General features: G+C 48.1%; 1 protein-coding gene across 1 annotated transcript in view; it reads right to left on the bottom strand.

Moving 5' to 3' along the window:
- Positions 1-1,534: 1,534 nt before the first annotated feature.
- SHROOM3 (shroom family member 3) overlaps positions 1,535-27,193 on the bottom strand; it is a 114,480-nt gene continuing 88,821 nt past the window's right edge. Inside the window, exons 4-11 of the mRNA XM_067297007.1 lie at positions 24,596-24,727; positions 17,695-20,968; positions 14,326-14,402; positions 9,782-10,699; positions 8,103-8,609; positions 7,082-7,232; positions 3,249-3,521; positions 1,535-2,525 (exon numbers count right to left, since the gene is read on the bottom strand). Coding sequence (XP_067153108.1) covers positions 2,166-2,525; positions 3,249-3,521; positions 7,082-7,232; positions 8,103-8,609; positions 9,782-10,699; positions 14,326-14,402; positions 17,695-20,968; positions 24,596-24,727 — 5,692 coding nt within the window. The 3' untranslated portion in view covers positions 1,535-2,165. The remainder of the gene's footprint in view (positions 2,526-3,248; positions 3,522-7,081; positions 7,233-8,102; positions 8,610-9,781; positions 10,700-14,325; positions 14,403-17,694; positions 20,969-24,595; positions 24,728-27,193) is intronic.

Below are 27,193 nucleotides of genomic sequence, written 5' to 3'. Positions count from 1 at the left end.
TTGGCTGGTCCCAAACTATTCACAAAAGCATGCCAGATTTGCCAAGTAGTTTTGATTTATTTTGGTAAATGTAAGGTGAAAGGGTGGCTGTAAAAAAACTATATTAAAAAAAAAAAACTTTGAAAAATCCTAAGCTAAACTGAAATCATGTGTGGTGTTTTTTTTGTGTTTTTTTTTTAGGACAAATTAAATGCTTTGATTGGCTTGGAAACAGTACCTCCCCCTTTTTTTTGGGGGGGGGGTCACCCCCCCAAAATAGGTTTTTCTCTGGTTTTGTTTTTGATTCAGCTATTAAGGCATAAGAACCAGTTCCCCAGCTAGTTTGGCTTAGGGTTCATGAAATGCTATACAGACCTGAACAGTGTTCAAGCTCAGAAATAATGAAAAGGATACATTTGCTGTCATCACATATAACAAGTTTGGTGCTTCAAAAAGCATTAAAACACCAAGTAGATTTTCTTTGGGGAATTGGAGAATTGATGCTTGATATGAGAGAAGGCATTAGTCTTTTCTCAGTCTGCCAAGCTGTCTAAGGAAGACCTATGTGAGAAATCTGTCCAGTGCATTTATTTCAAAAAAAAAAAGGGAGGGGGGAGGGGGGAGTTTTAACACCAGCACAGAAGGCAATGGATGTTGTAATTTTCAGTCATGTGCTAGCTGAAATTCATAATGAATGGAGTTAAAAATGATGTCATTAAAACCTCTGCTCCTGTCCTGGTGGCAAGATAGGATGGGATGAACAAAGCAATGCCCTGGAGAAAGGAGAAGTGCAAACAGTTGCCGCAGGAGGAAATCTCTACAAAGTCAGAAGCGAGATGACCCGAATCTGGCTCATGAGTCGTGGTGGTAATCTATTCACGCAGCTCCTGGCCACTTCCTTTAAATGGTGATGCAGCATCTTCGAGAGGACAGTACTTCTCACACAGCAAAAGGGAGTCTGACCCAATCTGCTTTGCTGACTGCAAGCTGGCAGCAATCCTCCAGCATTTGGCAAGTTGATAAAGTAAAGTTTGGTTGGGCAAATTTAGTTACTCCAGGTTGGGCCGACTAGGAAATAATCCAATAGCCCTTACAGTAGGCTTCTACCTACCTAACCAGGGCAGAGGACATCATCATTAGATATGCATGACTTCTGGCATGTAAGATAATTTCTGATGAAGTGGGTTCAGACAAATGAGGTACTGCTGTATAAAAAGTCCTAGCGTACATCATCCTTTCAGAAAAATAGCCTATAAATAACATCATTAAAGACCCTTCCCACATCTCACTAAAATGATTTTAGGCTGCAACAGCAACACATCATGACTTTGATTATTTAAAACAGATAGATAGACTCGCTCCTACAGTCAGTCCAGAGTTGGATTCATTACTTCATGCTAACTTGGACTTCTGAGATGCAGGTTCTCATAACTTTAAACTCCAGAATGATTTCAACACAAGATCCAGAAGAGGAAAGGTTACGTTTTCCTGGTCAAAATCTCCTTTGCAAGGACACTTACTGGTATATTCAGCATGTGTTGAAACAGGCTGAGGCTTCTTCTGGTAGCTCTTTATTATATTAAAAAAACCAACAACAACAACAACAAACACCGGGAGTTGTTCCAAGCTAATGCATGACTATCTTTGCGGTTCCCTCTTTTTGTTAAGGTTTTCACAAAATACAAAATTAAATGTCTTTTCTACATACAGAACAAAGTAGAATCAGGTAACTGATTAGAATATGTACAAAAACTTACACATTCTGCCTTGTCCTTTAAAAAATATAAATATCAATAATGTTTAGGAGGATGGGTTGGTTTTATTTTTAAGGCTTCATTCTTTTAGATCCTTCATTATTTAGCGAGGTGCCAGGCAGGCAGGAAAGGGAGGGGAGAAAGGAGGTCATGTTCTTTTTTAAAGGTAATGTGTTTATTTCTCATGAGACTCTTCCTCATCTCTGGCAGGAGGAGAAATAGTTTAGTCCCCTCCAGATTGATTTAAGTTTCCAGAAAGCAGGGGTGGAAGGAAAGGGAAATAAAAACTTTATTATTGTGATTTTTTTCCTTCATTGAAAGCTTGTTTTAAACCTGTCTCCATTCATTGTCATTGTAGAGAACCTTCTGCAAAGTACTTGGATTAAATAGACTCAAGCAGGAGGATTTTACCACAGGTCCATCTGGAAAAGGTTAGAGAGAGGATGAGATCACTGGAGGTGTTTTACCACCGACTCCGGCAGAGGTAGCAAGTGCTGCAGCTAGGGCAGCTGCTGCTGTTGCGTCCCTGGGCGTGAAGTCTGCGGGGAGGCTTTCCATCAGGCACTTGAGCTGTTCCTGACCCAGTTTGATCTTATCGTCTAGCTCTCGTTGTTCTATAAGAAGTGCAGACTTCATCTTTACAAAGTGCTGGTAGTCCTGGAGCTGTTCCTCAGAGAGGTAGTTGCACAGGATGTCCAAGACCACACGTTCTCGCCGGTCAAGGTTTTCCTTGAGTTCCCGGGCATCTTCGTGCTGGCCAGCCAGCAGTTTCCTCTTCTCATTCAGAGAGCTCTGTACACACCAGAGAGAGCGCTTCAGTATCAGCAGCATCAACCTCGCTAATCACCCCTCTCCAGCCCCCCGATGCTATGTTTGCCACCTCGCAGGGAGGCGGGATGGCTGCTCTGCTCCCAGACACGCAGCCAGCCTGGGGGAAGAGGATGAACATCTCACTGTGGATCGAACACGAATCCCACTGAATCAGACACTGCATGCTCTAGTCAACATGGGGCAGAAAAGGCCCCGAGAAAGCCAGTAAAATGGGCTCAAAAGCCACGGCTACTAGCACAGCATGGCTTTGTCTCCTGCAGCCACCCAAAGAATGTTAAAATTGCCTTCAGCTGAATCAAGAGGCAGCAGGTTGTTGCATGACACGCAACACGACACAGCCTTTCCTCCACCTGCTGGTCACTGACATGCTGTCCAGAACACAGCCGTTTTGTTTAGACAAGAGACATTTATACAAATTGGGATCAAGATTCCCAGGGAAAGAACCGCATTTACTAAAGCTTATACATGCTGAACATAGCAAACTACTGTTGCCCATCACTCTGAATGCTGCCATCAAAGGTATTGCTCAGACCCCTTCATGGTCCCCAGAGTTGGATGCCTGAGTAAGGCACCTGCATCCCTGAGCGCCTTTGGAAGTCCTAGCTTATACAAGCACATTTGTCTGACTGCTGCTGTCCAGCACCCCGAGAAAGGCCAAGACGCTACAGTTATGTAGATACGTACCCGTTCTTCACTGTTGGCATTTTCCCCTAGACTATTCAAAACGTTCTCTACCCGGGCCAGGCGTCCCGAGAGGGAGAGCAAGAGGTTCACCACCTTATCCAAATCACCAATGAACATCTTGTATTTGTCAAACTCGTTAGGTTTGCATAGGTCACTGATCAACAGCTCCACCTCCTCTCCGAGAGCATTATTCATCTTAATGTCTGCAAGCAGGCCTTCCTTGGCTTCCTTCAGGATTTCCAGTTTGTTGGTCAAGCTCCTGATGAGCTCAGCCTGTCAGAAGAGAAACACATTGCCACTGGTCATTATCATGATCACACTGGTCATGTGGATGACGGCAACAAGAAGATATGGCTGCTGTCACTGAGAAGCAGGATCCATTCAGCAACAGCTGATGAAGGAGACATCAAGGAGGGAAAAGAGAAGACTGAAATTCAACACGAGCTGAAAACCTGAATGCCTCATCAAATAACATGGAGATATTTTTGTTCTACCATCAGTCATTTTTGTTCTACCATCAGTCAGTATTTTCAAAAGACACGTCCAGTTTGGTGTGTCATATTCTGACACCCAGCTACATACATTAGCAAGAGAATAATCATATGCATCTTTCTTCATAAGTTGTTTTCAAGCCTCTGGCTGAAAAGAGCCATACGAGAGCTACATCTCCTGCATCGTCCCTGCTCCCTAACACAGCCTCAGAGTTATTGTCCGGATGTTACATTCTATGTTACCCCCAACTGTATGAAATAACTAGTGGAAAAAAAGAATTTAAGATTTCTTATTAACTGTGTGATAAGTGACTGAGTTAGAACTTGCTAATTACATATGCCTTAGCAAGAAAGAAGGAATTGACACATTTAATTTCCCCCCTTTTACAGTACACTGAAGTACTGACTGCTCCTTTCTTGGCCATCTCAGTGTTGAGGTGCAAGTCTCCAATTCAGCTGTGACCAAGGAGATATTACCAATGTTCACTGACTGTGCAGACTCTGCCTCATATAGAGATGCATCAAGCAAGCATTTACACCAAAGATGCTCTAAATTTACTTAAGACACTGAGCAAAGACATGGAGAGCACACACTCATTTTGTGAAAATGCTGACAACTATTTAACTGCCAAAGAAAAAGAAGCCCCCAGGGTTTAGTGACTCCAGAACTAGCCGTATTGCACAAATGCTGGAGATCCTAATATCTGTTAGGATTTATGGGAAAGACAGAGGCAAATGCAGAAATCTGTGGCCTGGGGCTTGCAATTCTTGCTTCCATTTAGTCCTAAGTGAGAACACAGAAAGCAGTCTCTTGATACAAGGGTTGGGTATGTATGTTTGGTCTTTTCTTTTCAGTTTGTGCACTGATGAGCCATCATTACACGCATGTTAATTGACTCTGCATACAAACACTGCAGCATGAAATGGGAGTAAATCACAAGGTTGCCTGGAAAGATTCTCTCAAAGTTTATGAACATAGTCTTCTTTCCATCAAAGTTGCTGGTAATTTCAAGTAGGAAGGTGTTGTACCTCAAAAGAAAGAGGATCTTCAAACATAGGTCAGGCTGAAGGTTGCTCTGAATTGGCCCTTATGACCAGGGGTTGCCTGCCTGAGTGGTGTTTGAAAGGTAGGTTTCGGAGTCGGGAAGTGAACAGCACTGTTTAGCCAGACACCACTAGATGGTACACTTTGCGTGCATCCTCTGGAGTGCAGGGTTTTCTGGCTGCACTACAATCCATCAGCAGCTTCTGCATAAGTGCAGAGGCTGAATAAAAAGTGAATAATATGCTCTTAAAACAAACGTCAGGCTTATGCTAATATAAACTACTAGGCTTATGCTGGAATGACTGCCAAGCCATACCATTTTTTAGCAGGGTAGCTCAGGGGGAGATGACAGCAAAGATAAAACTAGACCCCACTTGCTAGGATAAGGGACAGCCCAAACTCCTTTACCTAGATTCTCTCCTCAATAGGACAGGTAGCATCCAGGGACAAGAAGCAACATTCCCCCCCTTTGCCTGTGATGCTAAAGCCATGTCCAAAAAGCAGGTTTTCATGAGGCCCAAGCTGCTCAGAGCTGCTGGCTGCTCCTCCCTGCTCCAGATGCTTTGCAGGAGGCGCAGGTTGCCCTCCAGCCCTCTTTTGCAGGAGGCTACTGGGCTGCAGGGAGTGAAGCACTTTTGTTCTGAAGGCCTGTGATTTGGAAGGGGACCGTAAAACACTTGCTTTATGTTGATTAATCAGCGACTCTCCTGTGATCCCAAATGCCAACCGACATAGTTCCTTTGCATATTTACAATGGAAATGAGTTTGGTTTACCCAAATGATCCTCAGAGTAGCTGCCTTCTCAGATAATGCCTATGCAAATGTTATTTCACACAGACCATGAACAAACATGCCAAGGCAATCTCTCTGTCTGGGCCTAATCACTCCGATCTATTTCTGTTTTTCCATGCAAATGTAACCTTTGAGGCCTGGGACTTGTCCCCCAGTAGCAGGCTCACACCTACTTGCAAGCTTGTCAGATGCCTGCAGCATGCCCAGTGACTCCTTGCAGCAGCACCCTTGTCTTGTTTAATCACGCCCCACCTTTCATGTTGGTATAAGCAGGCAGTTGTTTTTGAATTGAACAGAACCCCCAAAAGTGCTATAGACACAGCAGGCCCTGTGATTGATTACCTTTGAAGCTGTGTGCTCTACAACCAATGGCTTAGGCCAGCTAATTAAAACTGCAGCCAAAGGCCTTAGTCGAATGCATTTGATTAGCTACACGCGCACAATCTATTTGGTGTAGACTTGCTATGCAGAAACTATCTAGGACCACAGATATGAGAGATGTCAGGGACTGTGAGTGTAGCTAGCCCACGCCAGTGCCATGGTATGACAGCTCCCTAGAGACACCGTCCTACCCGTGCCTCACACAAAATGGGGCTACTCTGTTTACAACATATGGGACTTGCACAAATATTTGTGTCCTTTGGTATGCTTAAACTCTGTTGTTGCACTAACAGAATAAAATATGGGCTGTGTTACTCTGGCCAGTGCAATGTAGGATGTTCTAAATTTACAGGCCGGCATGGCTGCTTTGGACATGAAAGTAGTAGGTGAGTGAAGGGAGGCAGAAAGTCATGGAAGACAGAGCACCCAGGCCTCCAGCAAGAACTGCAGGGGATATTCCTCAGTGCAATTTAGCTACAGTATGAGAGGAAAAAGTTTCCTCCTCTCCTGCCCTGCTCTCCTTCTCCTCCCCATCCCATGACAAGTCATCACACCCCCAATTGTGCAGACTGAGGTGAACATCGCTTTCATCATGAAACAATAAAGGATGGGGAAAAAAAAAGTAAAAATTGTTTCTTTGGTGGCAGTGAGTAGGGACAGCAGGTAAAATGGGCAAATTGGCCTCACTAAGGAGAAAAATCATAGGGTAAAACCTCATGCACTGAGACAGTGCAGTCACCGGCTAGATTCCGTTCCTGTCTCTGGTCTGATGTGTCCTTGCTCAAGTCAGTTTTCCTCTCCCGGTTTCTTCCTTGCTTTGGGGCAGGGACGGCCTCTTACAACCTATACGCTCAGCATGTGGCACAATACAGGTCAACCTGAGGCTCGTGCTAGATTTGCAATGAGCACTCAGAGAAGCACTCTCCACTCACAGACATGTGAAGGTATGATCTAGGTCGCCCTAATGAAGCTTCATATGTGGCCTAAATGCACCCAGCTCCTGTGCAATGTGCAAGTGTGACATCCAAATGCTGACATCAAATAGAAATGCACTTCTTTACTTTCAGACTTATTATTATTTCAAGAAAGTAACCAGAAAGTGGTGATGCGTGCTCTAAATTTACCTTTTTTTCATTGATGTCCAGCAGCTCCTCTTCCTCACCTGCTTCTTCTGGCAAGTCCTTGATTTTATTCAGCAGTTCTGCTTTGGGTGCTGAAACGTTATAATAAGCAGGGCAGGGGACCAGAGTTACAGGCACTTCCTTTTCTTCTCTCCTAGGACAGTAAAGAAAAAGGACGAGTTCAGTGTTAGTTTCACTTTTTCCTCTGCCTGCATCCATGCTTTTCCAGCACCTACTCTTTGATACCTTCTCAATGTTATTAACCACAAAGGAAAAGGCCAATTCTCGCCATCAGAGGGTGCATGTCAGCTGCTTTCAAATCTCTCCACTGTGCAAAAAAGCAGCACAGCTGCTCTATTGTTCAAATGTTGACTAGTTACCAACAGTCAACAGGAGATTTCTCCATGGAGGTAAATCAGCATAGCTCTGCTGGCGATGGCTAGATTGACCCTTTTACCTGCATAATGCATTTCACACTGCATCTGCACAACTTATTTCAATATGGTTCTCCAGCTATCACTTATGGTCCCCTGTCTTAGAACACTGCAGGACCTGGGCTGACCTTTGCACCCCACGGTAGTGAGCAGGCACCCCCCACCTCTCCCTCCAGACCTGGGACTCTCATTATCTGTCTGCAAGCCACTGGTTTGGGCTTGATTTTACTCTCACATCTGTTACCTTGGCTTGGACTGAACTGCTTCAGATTACAAAGGTTAAGAGAGCAAAATCAAAAATATATCTCCAGAGATGGTTCATTTCCTGCCTCCCTACCAGGCTGAGAATCATCTTCTACACAGTCTCGAGAGGTGCGCTCTAAGAGCACAAACAGCCAAGCTAAAGAGAAACAGCATTCAGAAATGCCCTGTCAGCCTCATGTCAGGGGACTGAGAAACTCACTCTCCACCAGTGCCCGTCTATAGTGATGCAGAAAAATTCGGCACAGAATTCTTGCTTGTCCTTAAAAGCAAGCAAGCAGCAAGTTCTTCTGCGACATGAGCCAACAACCCAAACAAACAGTGCTTACTTGTCATCTTCAGATGCTGTCCTGATAGCTTTTTTCTGTGACATCTTCCTTTTCATATTGTTCTCCTTCAGCAAGCTGGTTCCACTGGGGAAAAGCCCTTCCATTAAGTCCATGGTCGTCTTCATTTTGGAATCTGGATCGAGGATATCGGCCAAAGACTTATCTTTATGGACGATTTCTTTTGCTAGAGCCTCTGACTTGATATCCTCTGGGGTCTTTTTCTTTGTCTTCACCGGAGGAGCTGTGCTGAGTGTCCTGGAGTCCAGGCTGCCATTTTCCGACTCTCCAGCAATGACCGCTGGCTCTCTGTTTTTGCCTTTGGGTTGAGTTGTGGCCTGTTTATGAGAGCTTTGAGGCCCTTCAGAAGAAGCAACTAACTGGTGCTGCTTATCCACAGCAGATGGAGAGCTAGTCCTCTTTGACGCAGGCCAATTATTTTCACTGATATTGGTGCCCAGTCCTGCTGTCTCCCTCTCGACCAGGGCTTTGGGAAAACTTCGGAAGTTGCTATGGACAGAAAAATTCTGTGAGATGAAGAAAAACTTACTGCGTAGGATCTTTGTGAACACATGGTGAAGGCCTAACACAGGTAAGTTTTCCTCCTCTCGCCCATTTTCGTCTCTTTGCATTTCAACACAGAAAAGCCTACACTGTGAAGCTAAAGGCACCAGAAGCATTTCATTCCCTGGGCACTGCTGTTTTGTCATTCCAACACAGAAAGAACTAGTGAGTGACCCACTACCTTGTGCATTAAAGCAGGAGGTCCTTGAGTCAGAATCATGGAGCGTGTTCAGACACAAGAGATAGCAGGGACACAGTTCAGTCAGTCAGTTTTCTGCTCAGGGGCAGGGGACATGGAGTCTCACCCCTTGGGAGTGCCCATCTGAGCAGTCTCCGCTCATTTGTCCTTTTCACGTTGGAAAAGCAAATCACTACCACAGCCTCGGCCAGATTCTTCCCTAATGCAAATCAGAGCAGTTCCCTGGAAGTGAGGGAAGCTGTGCTGAGTTAAACCAGCTGGGCATCTAGCCCAAACTCCTATCCTTCAGGAAAAATCCCCTATACAATGTTACTGTGGCATATTTGCCTTGTCATTTCTTGGCATATAGTCATTGTTTCATAACAGGATTATTTGGTGCCAGGTCTGCAATGTATTCTGGGAAACTCTAACGGTTTGGAAAAACATGAGTGTTCATTATGGGATAGTACTTTCTCAAAACCCAGTAACTGGAAGGAGTCAGCAACCACTTTAACTATTCATGCTGGAATGAGTAAGAAGAAATCCCACTGAAATCCATAGGGTAACTGCAGGGGGAATGAGCCCAGGGTAGTTTCTCACTCATAACCCCTTTTGCCTTGCCTGCTAAGCACCTGTCAGTACATCTGTTGGAGGACCACAGAGCTTTTTGTCTTCTTGCTTTAGGGCCTGCCCCGGCCACACCATCTGACAATGCTCTTGGCAGCCAGCAAAGCCTAGTGTCAGCGAGTCTGTCTGGCTGTCCCTCTCCCCTTATAACGTGTGCACTCCTCCACAAGCTTCACGCTCAGCTAGCAGCTGTGGGTGGGTCACCGGGGCATGCAGAGCTGTGGAGGTCAGTCGCATTTGGCTGGAGCCCTGCATATCTTACTCTATATGGCCCTACAATGCCTGACGCACCATGTTACAGCTCCCCCCTTACCTCACTTTGGCCTCTTCTGAGATCCTGGTGAATTTGTCTCCAGCTGCCCCATTCCCCTCAAGTGCCGCTGGTGGGGGAGGAGGTGGGAATTCCTCTGTGCCATTTGCTGAAGCGCAAGAGCTCAGCTCAGGAAGAGGATGGGGTGGCAGTGGGGATGAGAAGGGTTGAGCAATGACACCAGGCTGGGAAGGAGTGACAAACACCTCATCATCTTCATCGTCCTGCAGCAATGGTGGGGGAGTAAGCTGCAGGCACGACTCTGAGATCCGGAGATGGGTTGTCCCATGGGGAGAAGGAGTCTCTGGGTCAGAGGAAGTGCTGCTCTGTGTTGGCAGGGACTGCCACCTCTGGGAGAGCTTTGGCCCAGCTGCTGGAGGAGACACCATAGCCCTCGGGAAGCTGCCATCCTTGACCGAATGAGCCCATGTCACTTTGGGAGGCAGGGATCTGTGAGGCAGCCCAGCTTTCCTTCTCCACATCATTTCTTCTGTGGGAGTCTCAGGGGATCTATCCTGGACCGCATCCAAAGACTGTGCCTGAATATTACTGCTGCCCTCAGGGGGAACGGCATCTCGTTTGTCATGATGCTGTCTCAGAGCCTGGCAATCTCCTGCAGCCTGCAAGTCTGAAGCGATCTGGGTGGGCATATTAGGTGTGGACTGGCCAGATCCAGAAGGAATAAAGTCAAGAAACAGGGGTTTAAAGCCCTGCTTTTGTTCAGGGTAGTGACTCCTCGCCTCTGTTGGGGATGGGACATATGCAGAAGTTCTGCTATCTTGCCTGGAAAGCTCTGAGCCCTTGTGGCTCTTGGCTAGTGCGGAAGAACTGCCACCAGCCTCGCTGCTGTGCTGAGGATGGGGATAATAACTTGTGAATGTCATTTTTTCTGAGTGGCTTCTTTCCTTCTTGCTGACAGACCTGAAAACCAAGAGACAGACCATGATAAGGGTAACAATCAGTGAGCAGGCCAAGCTACTGTACAGCCCCTTAAAAGGCAAATTATGCAACCACACTGGAGGCCTGGGTCAGCGCCTGCTAAGCCAGGCACAGTGCAGTTGTGCTGCTGAAACTAGAAGTAAATCCAGTCTACTAATCCTAGGGACACAGAGCTAAATCCATTCCCACTCATCCATCTCCCATCACTTCCAGTGCGTGTTAGATCACACACACACATAGGCACACATGTGGTGAGCATCACAGAAATACTCAGTAGAAAAAAACACTTATTCTCTGGTTATTGTTTCAAGGCTCGGCTGTCAAATATATGAATAACAGTGTGAACAATATAATTTTGGACTCCAGGGAAAATGAATGTATTTCTACAGATCCAAGATTAATGAATCTTCTTTTGACCCACCTACAAAGTTCAGAGTTTCTCTGGTAGCACAGGAACTAGGCTGCCATCTATACAGGGAAAACCTAAGTGCCTGGATTATTTTCCAGCCTCACTTTGAATTTTGTTTACTACAGATAGGGCAGGTAGTGATTGCTGTAAGGAAGACTATTTGACATTATCTACCATCAGACTCCATTCTCAATTACTGATAATTTTGACAACTTGAGCTTTATGGGCCAAAACTTCCCATCATGCTGTTTGTTCCTTGGGGAAAGCTGCCATTAAAATGATTCAGTGAACTTCAAGGACAAAGTGAGGCAAAAACTGCATTATTTTGATTGCTGAAAAGAAGAAAAAAATTCTTAAAACCTTGGGATCCTCTTAGAAAAAAGAGCTCCCTTCAGACAGGCTGGTGTTACAAAGAACAAGGCCAATACATATGAACTGCAACAGGATACGAAGGCTGCAAATTCAATGGATTAAATTATTCTTTCCATCTCTTTTAAGATGTTCTTATGTGAATCCGAGAAAGAGTGGCTGGTCTAAGCGAGGCTCCTGCTTAGAACATGTAGCCAACCTTACTCGCCTGTGTAGCTATTGAGCTGGCAAACAAAATGAGCCATAACAATAGTGCTAGCAAATCTAAGAGAAGACAGCTTAAAAACATGAGGCCATACTGTAAAACAATAAAATACAATAAAGCAGTACTGCCAAAATACTTGCTGTTCGCAAGATTCATTGTTCAAATAATCTAACACTGTCTATCCATGATGTTTGAGACTTGGGGCCCAAATTTGCTCTAAAATGTACTGGTACAAAATAAGAATAATTTTGTCAATGACATGGGTTGTTCTGGCTTTATTCTGGTGTAACTGAGAATAGAATTTGGCAGCCTTTGCCTGGGGGTGGGGACACTTTCCAGACAGACGGCTATTGGTATTGTCTGTGGTTCCTGGACAGTGGCAATGTGTGTTCTTTTCAGATACTCAGCATTTGTCAGAAAAGCCAGATGGTAATTCTCTAATTTAAAGACCTCTCCTACTGTGGAGGCAATTGCTGAGTCTAAAACTGGTGGAACAACAACCGTTTCCAACAGCACTTATGAGACATCTATTGTACGTCACCTGGGGAACAATGTAAGAGCGTAGCACATTAAGTCACGGAGCATAAGTGACTGGACAAAATGACCGCTACCAGGACTTGTGTAATTTCACCATTGGATGGAATTTCCTCCTCTAACAAGAGAGGCACGAGGGGTGTTTCCACATCCTCTCCAGCACATCGAACGGCAGAGGCCCAGGGGGACCAATAAGCATAACTCCTGCAGCCCGCTGTTGCCTCCCCTGAAGGACCCGTGCATGGAGTACGCTGCAGCCAGGGATGGGATGGGGTGGGGTTGGTTGTATGTCAGAGGACTCGCTAGAAAACCAGTTAATCTGGCCGGCAATCACAGGACAGGCAAAGACTGCATCTCTTAAGAGATGGACTGAGGATGCTACCTCATGCCGTGACACTCTCACAGGCCCGAACCATCTATACGAGCCCGACTGTGCTGTACTCCCTCACACTGGGGTGGAGGAAGGTTCAGCAGCATCCTAAAAGTGGGACTTCTTGTAAGGTCCTGCTCTACCTGCCCTTTTTTGGTCTGTGGAGGATCCAAATCTTGTTCCCATTGGGAGTTAACTGCAAAACTTCTACTGGCTGGTAGGGAGTGGTTTGCAGGCTACGTGCTGGGACTGTGTCCTAAGAGTCAAGAGAGTTTTCCTGTCTTTCCCTGTCCTTTTGTGGTATCTTTTGGAAAAAACAGGAAAGTATTCTGATCAAGAAGGGAATGTGATCCCACACCTCCTAGGAGAAATGTGCTCCCATAGCATACAAGATGCCTATGCAGCACAAAAGTCATAAAGCTGCTAAGGTAACAGCAACAGTCTTTATGCAGTAAAGCATGTAAAGGAGAAACCCACAGTTCATGCTACCACAAACTTGTTCTCAGGTGGGGTGGTTAGTCCAGTTACTTGAAAAATAGGTTGGGAAGAAAAGGAAATAACAAGTAGTTATTTAGAAGAATGATGAAATGCCAGTTTTAGAAGAAATGGAGAGGCAGAATGAACCAAAACAGCTGTGTCTTTCTCTTAGGAAAAAAATGGAAAGTTATTCCAAACCTAAGAAAAAGGGTGTGTTTTAAATAGTCATAAAAGGGCATGCCTGGAGGCAAAATTAGTCCCTCCAGAATGACATTTATGTCATCCTAGGCACAAAAATTGCCAGCCAGAGTCTGAACTAAGATCCAGCTAGACTAGGAGCCTGCCTATATTTCTAGCTGTCACCCCCTGGCCCAGTGCTGCCTATTGAAACCTTTGGAGCCCACAGTGTTAACTCCCAGTGTGACAACAGAGTAGGAAGACATTTACTGCAGTTTTCTGAGAAACAGAGCTCCTTTGTGAATAATTATTTCAGTTCCTCTTTTACTGTAACAGGAGTTAGCTGTTTGGGCACTTAGCAGCTTAAGGCAGGCATCTATTTATTATTTATATGTAAATACAACCAGATCAACTTCAGTTCTAGTTAATTTCAAAATAATCCACTGCTAAGTAGTTTCATAGTTACATATGCTCTAATATTCTGAGCTTTATGACTACACTCTTCTATTTTTAAAAACATTTCTCTCTCCCCTGTTGCTGAGCAAAATATCCTAGTTGCACAACAGAAAGCAGCCTAAATGCAAAGCCCCCATTCAGCAAGATACTGGAGATCTCCCAGTGTTAGCCCATGCAAACGCTCACTTGCTTTTGAGGAGGCAGCACACTGGACTGGGGAAAACCAGACAGAGTGAAACATCACGGTATTTTTTTCCTTTTAGGACCCTTCAGTTATGATAACCTCTGGATGTGACTCCTAACAGCAGATCAAACGCGTTTTGGAAGGCATGTAATTTGACTATTGCTGCAGAAATGTGCTCCAAGGCGACATGATCGGAGAGGAGAAATTTACAGTGAATGAATGTCTGCAGTGAAAAAAATTGCTCAGAGCAGCTTACTCCTTCTAGTTCTACTGGGCATAGCACACCCAAAACTGCATCCAGGTAGACGTTTTCTCTAGTTCGTCACGATCCAGCCATTTCCACAGACAACATATGACAGCTGTTATTGGCAGCAGAATGACAAGAGCTAACCCTGCAGTGACAGAGGAGATATTAACATATACCTACCTGGCGCCTGCACTGATCACGTAGAAAGGATCTCTCACCATGGGGCCAAATTCACTGCCTTCCCTTCTCAGCAGGTCCTGGAGCACAAAGACAGAATTAGCAGCAAGCAGAAAATAAAACAACAAAACACTGATGCCTCCTGGTAAGAAACCACTGCGTGTGCGATTTATGGATGGGAGGAAAAATAGGTACAGATGCTCCAGTGACCAGAGGGAAACCAGGCATCTCTGGGGCTTTTACATATTGGTTAAATTCAATGGATTCATCCATCCACCAAAGCTCTGTCCCAGCCTGGCAGTATTTCTCCGTGAGGGTCCCCAGAAGAGCAGTGGTACAGCATGGCAACTCAGCCTTCTCCTGGAGGAGCTTGAGCTATAACATGCTCCCTTTTCACCAGCATGCCAGGAAACTCGAGCATGGCATACCCCCCTCCAGCTCCCTGCTCCTACTTAGAGGGCCCATCTGCCTTTCCCAGGCTTTTCCAGAGAGATGGATTTTAAAAAGCTCTCAGCAAGTCCTTGCCTCTTCTGAAAATGTACCCAAGGGTGTCCATGGGACCTGTGTGTTCACCGTTGTTTTATATGCAAGTAAGAAGCTGAGCCATCTTCGAAACGGCCTTAACTGGGAAAGCTGAACACCAAACCATCTGTCCCCAAGCAGAGAGAGAGGCTGATTGCCACCAAGGTTTGAAACTCTAGCCACAAGTGGAGGTGCTGAAAAACACCAGCGAGTCTGGCACTTGGCTCTTTTGAAAACCTAAGCACAGATGCACAAAGGTCTCAGGATCTACCTCCTCTTTAGGCATTTAATTCATCTGAAACCAGAGAAATTTAGGAGCTGAAATACCTTTGTAAATCTGACTCTCCCTCCCCTAGAGCTCCCACCATAAGACACCAGACTATCACAAGACTTGAAAGCAAATGCTAAGCATGCTTTTGAAGAGGTTGGTATTTTCTCACATATGATCTTTTGGCGCAGAGCTCTTCAGTGCCCCCTTCCCCACGCCCCTACTTGTTTGCTTTTTTTGTCAGCATTGCTGCAGAGGGAGGGTAAGCGCTGATCTTGATTTAGGAGTCAGGGAGTTGGGAGATATGCAGGCTGAGACAGACTGAAAAAGCAGGGGGGAAGAAGGCAGAGAATGCGTTCTGAAGACTGATAGCTAATAATTCCACATGGCTATCAATTTCCGTATATCTTTAAACAAATTCCTACAGTGACACTGCAATGTGATTTATATGCAGCCTGCAAAGAACTCTACGTATTGTATACAAGACCCTGAAAAATATACAGTGAGGCAGTGAAGACTGCTGCTAAAATGCAAATACATGTTTCCCACAAAAGATCTGAAAAGGCCAAAAAAAAATTGCCCTGCTGTTTTGGCTGCAGCCCCTACTTTTATAGTATTGGTTTTGTATTGGAGACAGTTCAGAAGCAAACCTAATCAAGAAAGCATTTAAACATATCTTCCCTTTCAAAAAGACAATTACGGATTGGTGTACATGTTTGAAGTCAAACACGCTTTCCTCAATCGGAATTTAAGAACAGGATTTTCAGAAGTGCCATGCTATCTACAAGAGTAAGTCCTCACTACAGAAGTGAATACAGCTAAGCCACTCCAGAAAACAGCAGTAAGGATGCTCCCTTCTTCTGGACTTGAGCCAAGACCCTGTGAGTAGGTCTGCACTGCTGCTCATCATCTTCCTTGAGTCAGCTCCCAACAGGCAGAAGCTCCTGTTTGTCTGCTGCAGGTATGGAAGATCAAAAATGAGCCAACAAGGGGAAAAAAGGGATCTCAAAAACCTCCCAGTTTGTCCCCTGACCAAGACAGCAGATAAACATGAACTAGGGCTGTTCGCTGTCCAACCTGTCACTGAAAAGTACATTTTAGTGACTCCCCTCTCTCTGGAAGCCTGTTTAATTTTCTTGCTGCTCTGGCTGTACTGGTAGGCAGAAAAAAATTTGCAGCTTGGCTTTCACCCTAACTCTTTTTTAAGGACTGTCCTTTTACCAAACACAAAAGACTTCATGATTGGCAAGTGTGACAAAGTGGCACGGATGAGCCTGTTGCCTGGCTGGTGTGGAAAAAAAATGATGATGGCATGAGAGAGCAGTGGTGATGGAAATGCATTCCGGTCACTTGATAGTCACAAGCTACTTTTTTAATTCTATTTTCAAGTGTAGTGTGGGATCTGAGGTCTTTTGAGGGAGGTTATTTAGAATGAAGCACACAATGGATCTGGGGAGACGGCTCCTTCCCCCTGCCTCCATTTGGCCCGTTTCTGAGATGCTGCCGAGGGCACAGCAGCACACTCTCTCTATAATTTCCTTTATGTTACTCCGCTGAGTGCTACTTCATCGCACCTAGGCTGATAGCAAGTATAAGAGTTGAAGGAGGCATTCTGGATCTCAGCTGCCCTTTAAGTCTGTGGGACTGGCCAAACACTTTGAGAATGTTTGGAGCAAGGAGCCTGCCCACGTTTTGGTTTTTCCTCCCTCTCCCCATGATGAATGGAGCCTGGTGTAAAAATGGGCAGGGGGAGCAGACCTGCCACTGCTGTAAATCAGCGTGGCTCAACCAGTTGCAGTTACCTAAACAGGTCTGAAGAGATTTGAACCAGCTGAAGAGCTGGCCTGGGCATTTGTTCTCCAAGAAGTTTGCCCGTTTCTACTATTTACTGTCATCAGAGTCAGTCGAATTCCCTGTCTGTGACATCAGCCTAATGTTCCCAACAACCAAGGGGGGGACGGGACATGGAAAGAGCAGCCGGGCTCTCCGCTAAGCTTTCTCTGCAACGTTTTCCTCCAGTGCTGGAGGCAAAACATAGCGGTTACTTGGCAGTGTCTCTGCTGAGCACCTCCCAGCTCCCCAGCTGTGGGGGCCAGTGGGAGCCAGTGCAATTTCAGGCAGCCCTTAGGCTTCTCTGCTTTGCATCAGGGAGGTGGTCTAATGCCAAGCTTGTGCAGGACAGCAGCAGCAGCATATAACCACGTTAACGCACCCCACCAGAAACGTACTCCGTGCTTCTCCAGTGATGCTAACAGGCAAGGCTAAGACCCTTGGATGAGGTGTCAGGAGCAGCAAGAACACATGTACGTTACCAGCCTGTGCAACAAAATCACAGCATCTCCCCCTGGAATAGCTCCAGCAGTAAGAAAGCAGAACAGAAGCAGTACCCCACCAGCAAGCATTTAAAATAGCATAATGCTAATTCAATTGCAATAAACGGTCTGTATCACAGCATGCATTTAACCTCTCTATAACCAATCAAGCAACTGCCATGACTGAACATCAGTCTGTTCAGCATCCTCCCCCTTTTCCTGGTTCAGAGAGCCCCGCTTGCCTGAGAGTATGATCTGCTTTCCACATACCTGGTGTTTCTTTTCTGCTGTGGGAGTGGGAGACGACCTTGAACGTATATGCACAGTGACTGTCTGATTGTCGTATCTATCAAGCAAATCTTCCACAGACACCGATTTCCCCGATTTCCTGGCAGAGGAGGGTATTTCGAAGACCTGCTCCTGTTTCCCATAGCGAGGCTGGCCCTGCGAGCCGAGAGCATGTGTCTGTGTGCCTTTGGTGAGCTCCGTTTTGGCTCTGTAACCCCAGCACCTGTCCGTTTTTGGTCGGCTTGTGATTGAGCTGTCATGGCGCCCTTTCTTCTGCTCATCTCCACTCAGGTCAAAGCAACCCATCAAGCCAGGAGGAAGGGTTGAAGATATCCGCCCCATCCTGGATATCTGCTCCAGAGATTCTCTCCGGCGGTAAAGGTTGTGGTCCTGGAGGGAGTTCATGCTGGAGGCAGAGGAAAGGCTCTGGCTGTCTGGGCCACCAGCCTGCAGATAGGAGCTGTGAGAGCGTTCCCTCAGCAGCCCCACGTCTTGAGAGGACGGCCGTCTCCCCGTTTTGCGCTCAATGTAGTCAGCAAGGGCGTTCTGCTGGAGTTGCTTGAGCTCCGGCTTGGAGAGGCTGGCTGTGGAGGAAGCTTTGCCATCCCTTTCGAAGATCTTACGCCGGTCAGCCACCGTATTCTCCGGGAAGACAAAATGGAGGCCTTTTTTCTGGAGTGAAAAAGGTGACGGCTCGCCATCAGAGATGCCCACTTCATTCATCTTCTCCGGCTCCGAGTAAGACCTCTTCTTCTGTTCTGCTGTCAGCCGCTTCCGGCCCCCGATGCGTGAGATGTGCTGCGTCTTGGCATAGTCCAGGGCGGAGAGGCTGCCTTCTGTCGGCGTGACGCTGTGCCTCTCCTTCGGGGTGTGAGGAGACGATGCTGTGCTCCTCATCCCCACGTGGGCTGAGGCAGGCCTCTGGGTCACCCTCTTGGGGGCACTCCCAAATGGGGGGGTGATGCGCCGGAAGGATGTAGCCCTCAGCACCCTGGACTGAGCATCTTTAATGCTGTTCCTGTAAGCCCTGTTGAACGGTGTATCCAGCTGTGACCCATGGGCATCCTGGATGTTATCCTTCCAGAGAACCTCCTTCTCAGGCTCCCCTCCCAGCTGGAAGGTGCTTTTGCTCCTTGGGAGCTGAGCAGTCCTTATTTGCGTCTCATTTTCAGGACACGCGTTGTAGTATTCACTTGGTCTGGGCTGCTTCGCTGAGGTTGCCATCTGCAGCTCCACGGGGCGCCAGTCAGCCTCTTCAGGCTTCCCGCTCCTGCCAGAGGGGCTGGAGACCCTGCCCAGCTCACTGGGCAGCTGGCTGGACTCCCGGGAGCCGAGCTTGCCCCGCGTGTCCTCAAGGCTGTTCAGAGAGCACACGGTGCCGGAGGGCTGGCTCGACCTGCTCGGCCCGTAATGCTGGCCAAAGGTGGGAACGCCAGCGCTTTGGAGCCGCTGAGTACTTTGCTCTCGCTGCTCAAACTTGCTGACCTTCTCCAGCACAGAGCAGCGGAGCTTGCTGGGGTCTGCTTTGCCATAGGGAAAACTTTGGGTGCTGCTAGAGCTGAGGCGGCTCCTCCCAAAATCTGAGGTCTTTGGGTGCTGTGGAGAAGGGGGCTCTTCGTCCTTTGACTCAGCAGCATGGAACGGGGTCGTGCTCGTGCCCAAATCCACCTGCCTTGCAAAGGCCTGCGGGTCCACATCACTGCACTGCTTGTGCCCCTGTCCCCTGTGATCCTTCTCCTCTTTACCACTGCTGTTCAAAAAGGACAGTTTGGTGCTGGAACAACCCTCACCTGGTGGCATCTCTTTCAGCTCAGAGCTGCTTTGCCTCCTGGAACTCCCTGGGATGTTCTGCAAGGAGGAGAAGCCATACTGCTTGGCCTCGCTCTGACCCCAGTGGCGGTGAGCTGCAGCGTCTCTCTCGTTTTTCTGCGGGTTGCCATTTTTGTCCTCCTGGGATTCGTCTGCCCAGTCCTCTTTAGGCGGGTAACGTGTTTTTCTCTCACTGGCCTCCCTCAGCTGGGGCTGTGGGGCTTGAAAACCGTGCTTGGAGGGCTGTGCAGTACTTGTGGTCTCTCGGACAGTGTGCACTGCCTTGTGAGGGGGAAACGACTCCTCCTTTCTCGATGTGGTCAAGTAGACTTCTGGGCCTGCAGCGTTAGGAGATTTATACTGCGCAAGTTTTGCTGCAGCATCCTGCTTTCTCTCAGTGGCTGGAGGCTGGTAAAAAACAGTCGACCTGTTTGTAGTGCTTTGGTTTCCGTTCTCATCAAAGTCCAGGGGGTTGCTGGCTACAGCTTTGTCACATGTGACTGGAAGAGGTGGAGGGTACCCGCTTTCTTTGGCCAGAGCTGGATAAAGCGTCCCGTTATTGCTTGCAGAAGGCTGGGGCATCTGGGCGTAGTGTGGCTCTGGGGAAGGTACTGGGTAGACACCAGTAGGCAGCAAGGGCTGCCCGGGCTGGGCTGACTGGGAATAGCTCTGCTTGGGCTTCACAGTGGGGCTGCTCTCTGGGCTCTTTTCCACCACGGTGTGCAGATGCCCTTCTCCGAAGGGGGTCTTCAGCAGCGGCCCCTGGGAGAAGCTGCTGACAAGTGGAGGCCAGGCCCCCTTCGGCTGGGTTCGACCAGGCTTGTTTGGATCGAGGCCAGAGCACAAGCCGGGCTTCTCATGATGCCTGATGGCTGTGTAGCTGTCACTGCGAGCAGGTGGCAAGGGAGGTCCCTTGGGGGGCTGGCTCTCACTGTCTGAGGAGCTCTGGCCTGGCTGTGCCCAGGAGGGAGCTGTGTTGTGCCGGCTCAAGCCATGGAGCCTGCCGTGGCTGCGACCATCTGCCAGGGTCCGGCCCTCACAGCTCGGAAGCAAAGCAGAGGACTTCACCTCGTACTCCTCGGAGATCCCTCGCTGGGCATCGTAGACTGTCTTGACGTACCTGATGTCAGCCTGCCTCATCCCCTCCTGCAGGCCACCTCGGGAGTGCATGTTGTCCATGGAGCAGGAGTGCTCCTTGCTGAACAGAGGAGCGGGGTACTCAGGGATGCTGGAGTTGGTGGAGAAGGAGCTGTAGGCTGAGTCTCTCTTGCTGTGGAGGTGGGAGAGCTGGTCAATGCTGTTGGTGGACTTGGCTGGGGAAAGGTGACAAGGGTGGTAGCCAGGGGAGGAGTGGTCCAAGCTCTCCATGCTCCCCCGGGAACTGTACTGGTCAGGACTTCTCCTCAGATAGCCATGCTTGTAACCGGAGAGATCGCTGGTGGAGGAGCTGGAGAAGAGCGAGAGAAGAGTAAAAACCAACTGTTAGCAGAGGAGAGGCACAACAACTTATAAGTGAGCTCAGAAACAAAATGTTTAGTTTTGAGGAGTGCAGATTAAAACCCATATTTGGGCCTACTCCATCCCCTCTTTGCAGTCATCCCACTTCACAAAGAGGAACTGCTTGACATTGCAACACATGGCTCTTATTTACCATAGCGGGGTGGGAGGGAAATACAGACAGAAACCCAGCGCATCTCTGGAGCCAGGGAAGATCAACCCCACCCATCAAACCTATCCAAAGCACTTGGAAAGCTGAATGAGTGCCGACGCCACTGAGGAGGAGGAGAGGAGCGCAAGAGGCATTCTGGGGGGAACGTAATCTCTTTCTTTTTTTCCCATTTCTTTTTATGGAGATGAAGGCTATGCCCTGGCAGGCTTCCTGGAAATTCAGCTGTCCACTAGACAGTTTGTTTGCTGCAAGAAAACTAAACAGACAAGACAGAAGAGATGCGTGTGCTTGTGTGTGGAGGCAAGTGGGGGGTGCAACCATACTACCACTTTGGGAAAGCCCCAGGAAGTCTTTAAAGCCTCCTCACGATGTAGCTTAGCAGACACGGGTGCATCATGACACTTGTCAACATGAGTTGACAGAGGACTTGTGGCCTCCAGAGGCGTGCTCATAAAGAAAGATATTTGGAGATCTATCAGCTGAAAGGGAGCTCCTTTGTGCCGGCCACAGTTCTTTTATACCTCCCATGGTGACACCAAAAATTGCTGTCCAGTTCCCCTGTGCTAATCTCTCCTCCTGGGCTCCTGCAGATACACTGAGGACTCGCGAGTGTACCCTGAGGATTTCACTTCCCTTTTCCCCTGTTGCCAAGTCCCTTCCCCTGGATATGGCTTTTGCTGGTTCCCAGGTGCTGTCCTGGCAGAGCCCCAGGGAAGCACCAGGAAAGGAGAGCCTGCTGTCCCACGCAAGGGTGGCAGGGCAAGGCTCAGAGCCGCATGCAGGAGCAGCAAGCCCAGCCCGGGAGCAGGCCTCAGCCTCAGTGGGCACGGGGGCTGGCTGCACAGTGGGAAGGGCATGCTTCACTTCTGCATGCTTCACCCCACAGGGATAACGAAACCAAAGCTGCTTCGCTCAGCGGGGGAGCTGGAGATGCACAGCAGCTCCAGGAAGCAAGGTGCTGTTTCTGGGAGGCAGTTGGTGCATTTGAAAACAGCCCCCTTGCTAACAAGTGCCTGCTGAAGAGCCTTGTCTTGGGATCATATCCCAATTGCAGTCGCTTCCCCCTTCCTGGACTAACACCCACAAGCCCAAAGGACAGACATGGAGGGAAAAGGCTGCTAAGCACAAGGAAAGGCAAAGGGGAGCCTGCCTGCAAGGGGAAGAAGGAAGCAGCACTGCAGAGAGATGCAGAGGAACACAGAGACAGGCAAAACTTAGGATAAATCTGGTTTGCTCATTAAGATGCATCAATCTTTATTTTAATAATAAAAAAAAAACCTCCCTGGCAATGCCCAGTGTAGCGCTGGCTGACTGACCACTAGATGTTCCCCGTGCTCCTCTTCAGCCGCCCAGGAGACACAGCCACGCTGTCTGCCTGTGCCAGCCAAAGGCTCTGCCAGGAGCTGCAGCTGAAGCAAAGCCTCTTGGTGGGAAACGAACAGGCTGCGGATGAGCTGTGCTGAAGGCTGGAGAGGAACACACATTGCTCCTGCAATTCTCCCCTCACATTGTTCTTTTATGCCCTGTTTTCTCTTTCCTCCTCCCTGCCAAGGCTCGCTCTCGCCTGTAGAAGAAATGAAGTTTAAATCCCAGTGGCTATGGGGACATTTCCTCCTCCTGAAACCCTTCTGCCTTTCCAGGGAAAATCCTCCTAGGAGAGAATTTAAATTTGTCCCCCTCATGCTGCCCCCAGGGTTTGGGGGGGCCCTTGGGGGCTGCCTGGAGGACCCGAGGGGTACGTGTGCCCCAAGCAGCCCTCCTGCCTGCAGTCCGCTCTGCCCTGCTGCACAGGCTCGCAGGAGCAGCCCAGCTCGCTGGGACCACACCGCCGACTCCAATCTGCCTCTGCCACAGTTCACTGCCGAAACCAGGTGTCTTGCACCATCTTCTTTTAACAGCACTAACACTACTAGCTTAGACAAACCACTGCACTAACTCCTTAGAGAAACACACATGCACGCAGTTATGATAAAGCTGACCTGTGCAGAAAGCAATTGCCAAAACCAGGAAATCCCTAGCTGAACTTCTCACCCTGGGAGTATGGTCAGTGATGCAATACTGCTGGCTGCTCCTGCGAGGGCCTTGGTTTTCCTGATGGGCACAGATATCCTGCTGCCTACACCCCCCCTTTTTTTTTTTTTTTTTTTAATAGGCTTATTTTGATTTTAGATTTTTTTTCTTTGGCTGGGAAGGGAGGCAAGGTGGAGAACACCTGTGAGTTTTTTGTCCCTCAGTGGGTCTTGCCAGCAGCCTTGAAAGGAGGAAAAATCAGGCACGCTGAATCTACTTCTGAGGAGATTTTGACAGACACGGATTTAATAGGCAGTGCCTACCCTGAGCGAGCCTGGAGTTTTTAAGACCTCAATTTCATCCCAAACATAAAAGTGGGAATGGAGGTCATAAGGCACCTGGTTTCCACGTCAGGCAGCTCTCCAGGAATGGTTTGTCTGGTGTCACATCTGCTCACCCTGGACTGCGCAGCCCCAAAGACCACGTTGCATTTCTACGTGGGGGCAGTCTGCCAGGGGGGCAGAGGAGGATGCCAGCTCCTGCAACCGGATCTGTAGAGAGCTGCCTTAATGTCCTGACACGGGGCTCCTGTCTGGGGCAGGGGGATTTTTAAAGCAATTAGTTGCCAAGATCTTCACCGCTTTGCAGAGCATCTTAGTGAGGGAACATGGCAACTCTGTCCAGGTAACCAAACAGGAACCGAAAGTCCTGCAAAGCCCTATCTTAACCGTGGCTGTTTGTAAACCCACCAGCTGTACGGAGGTGACTGGGAATATTTTGCCCACAAATCCTTTGTCCCCTTCCTTCATTTCTGTGCTCTAGATTTAGGCCCTAATCTTGCAGTTAGCACCATCAAGACAGAGCCTCGGGCAGGAGGCAGAGCCTCCCTGAAGCCAGCATTACGCTGGAAACAAGGAAGGCGGAAGGATCAGGGGACCTAGGTTAGAAGCACATTAGCTTGGGAGACTGATTCTCTACACACAGGTACCTGTGGGAGATACTTCAGCACTGGACAAATGATACTAAAACTAAAATGGCAACCAAATATTGCCAGTCTGTTCTCATGGCCCAATCTAGAGCTCATATCTAAGAAAAATCAATGTGCATTTTAATAGCTGTCATTACTGTCTTCACCTGGGCACAATCCCAGGGGTGTCAGAAGCAGTCTGGCCCCTGTAAAGGTCACAGGACACAACAGCTAGCAAGGCCATGAGCTTGGTAATCGAAGCGATGTGCTACCGAGCCGGGGTGACTGCTGAAAGGCTGCAGAAAAAGTATTCCTTTACAGATGAGCAGAAAATGGTTTTTTTTGAATTGACAAACTAGGGGAAAGTGCAGCAGACTGCTTTACATCTCTGCCTCTGCAGCACATGACCAAAGGTGTGTGGTGCTTACCTGGAGTGGTAGGACTGATGCCAAGGGGTGCCAAGCATACCCTGAGATATTTGCATCATGCTGAGATCGGGGTGGTTCTCTGCAAACTTGGTTGAATGCCAGGAGTGCGGTCGGCCCAGAGTTTCACTCCGCCTAGGCAAAAGCAGAAGGATTTTGCACATCAGCACCAGGCTGGCTCCTCCAAGGACAATGCATGTGAAGAGACACTGACAAATGCATTTAAAATTGGTCCTGCTCATTTCTGTTTCACTGCTACATTCTTGCCTTTTCCAAGTGAATCAAGAAATTAGGCACCTTGTCTGGCATTCATGCAACACGCTCCCCTGCACGTTTGCAAGGCAACAGCCATGGGCAGACAGTCACTGTCCTCACTGAGTGCAGGAGGTCTTCCTCTCTACCTCACAGCCTTGCCCCTTGGGGATGAGCCCTGAGGCCCATTCATGTGGACCAATTTACAGCCTGGGGCTGGGCGTGGACTCCCACACCATGCATCGAGCAGGGCAGCTGCATTTGATTCTTACAGATGCTGAACGAGCACTTTTCTAAAGGTTCCCTTCATTTTAAAGCACCAGCTGGCAAAGTCATCTAAAGAATCCAATACCACGAGGGGGTGGAAGCCTCCCCAATGCTGTTTTGATCTCTCCTCAATGCTTCTAAAAACGCAGGAAGAGACATGACAACCAAGTGCCAGCAATGCGTGTCCTTCGCGTCCCCGGGGCCTTTCAGCCAGCCAGCCGTCCTGTGGCGGCGTGCGAGCCTGGGTGCGTCCCCAGGCACGGCACAGCATGGTGGGCTTGCAGTTGCTTCAGTCACCAGTGCTAAGGAAGGGCTCCAACTGCTCTAAGGGGAAAAAAAGAAAACAACAAACCAACAACCTTATGCAAAGCATGGAATGGTGCAATGGAAAATCAATGCAGGGTAGTAGCAATAACGTGCTCTCAATATGCTGCACAGACTCGCCTTCACCCCAGCTTGTGGGCCCGTCCCTGTGCTTTCTGCAGGGCCTCTCTCCTCTGCTCTCTAGTACTCATGTCCACAATTTCGAACCGAGAACGAGGAGCAGCGCAGGATCTGCGCACTGCTGCAGTCCCAAATGTGACAGCCTGCAGGCTCTGCAAACCTTGCCTACCTACAAAGTTTAACAGCAAGAGGAGGATATAACATCTTCAATCTTGGTCTCGCTCAAATTTTCATGGCACAGCATGTCTTGAATAAATCAGTAAATAGATTAAAACATCCTCTGTAGATATAAGAGAGACACTTAAAGAGGGCTCTGCTATTACTGCCCGAAATTGTGAAAAGATAGGGTAAAGGAAAATACAACAGGCAAAGAAGGATTGTTAGGGTCAGATCCTTAACTGGCACAAGTGGACATTTGCACCAGCCGATGATAGGGCCACATGTCCCATTCAGTGGGGAAGTGCTGGCAGGCAGCAGGAAGCAGTACCGTTTCACCAGTATGTTCTGCTAGCCCTTTGCTACAGGTTTGAGCACAGATCATTCTCTGATAGTCAGTTAAAAAAAGATTATTTTTTCCTTTTAACATCTGTTAGGACAGGATTATACTAATAAGAGTTGAACTGCAGGTTTATAGAGAGTGAGCTGAGCCAAGCACCATTTTACCATTTTATGTGTAGGTGTGTTTAAAACAGGGCTCTTTTGTTACGCTCCTTGCCCAACGAAACAAGGAAGCTGAACACTGTAGGACGGGGAGTTGGCGGAACCCTTTTTACTAAGAATAACCCATATTCTTGCTTTCTCTTAGTCCTAAAATATCCATTGCAGGAATTTAAAGACTCTCTTTGTACTTTGGGGTAGAATGAACACCCAACATTTTAATTTCTTGCTTGGGAAAACATCCTGTCTGATCACAAACAAACATGTTACCCCTTGATTTGATCAGTAAGAAGCTGCAAGAGCGCTACATAGCCAGTCTTCTGAGCCACAGATACTTGAAAGGCATTTTGGCCAATAACCTTGTAAAAATACAACATGTGGACAGCGAAACTATGAATTTAAGTCAGAAAACAAGCCGTACCAGCTCAGCATGGGATAACCTCGCGTTATTTCCGCACCTATCTGATCCTGGAAATGTGGATTAGGGGTAACTGAATCTTAGCTGAGCGTAAGGCAGGAGAGGAAGGGCCCCGGCCTGCCCGGCCTCCGGCTTGTGCTGTAGGCTCACGCGGGTGATCGCCGAGGAAGAGGCTAGGTGGAGGTGTCGCAGGCTGGCGTGCACACGCACACACCAAACGGCAGGGACCAAGGGCCTGATTCAGTCCCCACCGAATCGACTGACAGACTCTCCGTGACGTGGAGCTCGGAGGCTGTAAAGAAAGGCACAGCTGATGCTGCCTGTGCCTGTGTGTGTGCATGCGCATGCTCAGGGGAAAGCCAAAAAGTTCCTAGCCTCAGCTTTCTGCAACACCCGAAAAAAGCGCCTGGCTTCATGCTACTTCCTTAAGTTTTATTTGCAATTACTGTTGGCCAAATAGGGAAAAGGACTGAAACCAGAACGTAATACGACTGCGAGCACCACTGTGTCTGTGGGAGAACAGCTATCTCCAATTACAGATCTGCGGGCAGCTGAACACATTT

Source organism: Apteryx mantelli, chromosome 5 (genome assembly GCF_036417845.1).
Source record: "Apteryx mantelli isolate bAptMan1 chromosome 5, bAptMan1.hap1, whole genome shotgun sequence".
Lineage (NCBI taxonomy): Eukaryota > Metazoa > Chordata > Aves > Apterygiformes > Apterygidae > Apteryx > Apteryx mantelli.
The sequence above is the reverse complement of the archived record's forward strand: the minus strand, read 5'-3'. Positions and strand labels throughout refer to the sequence as shown.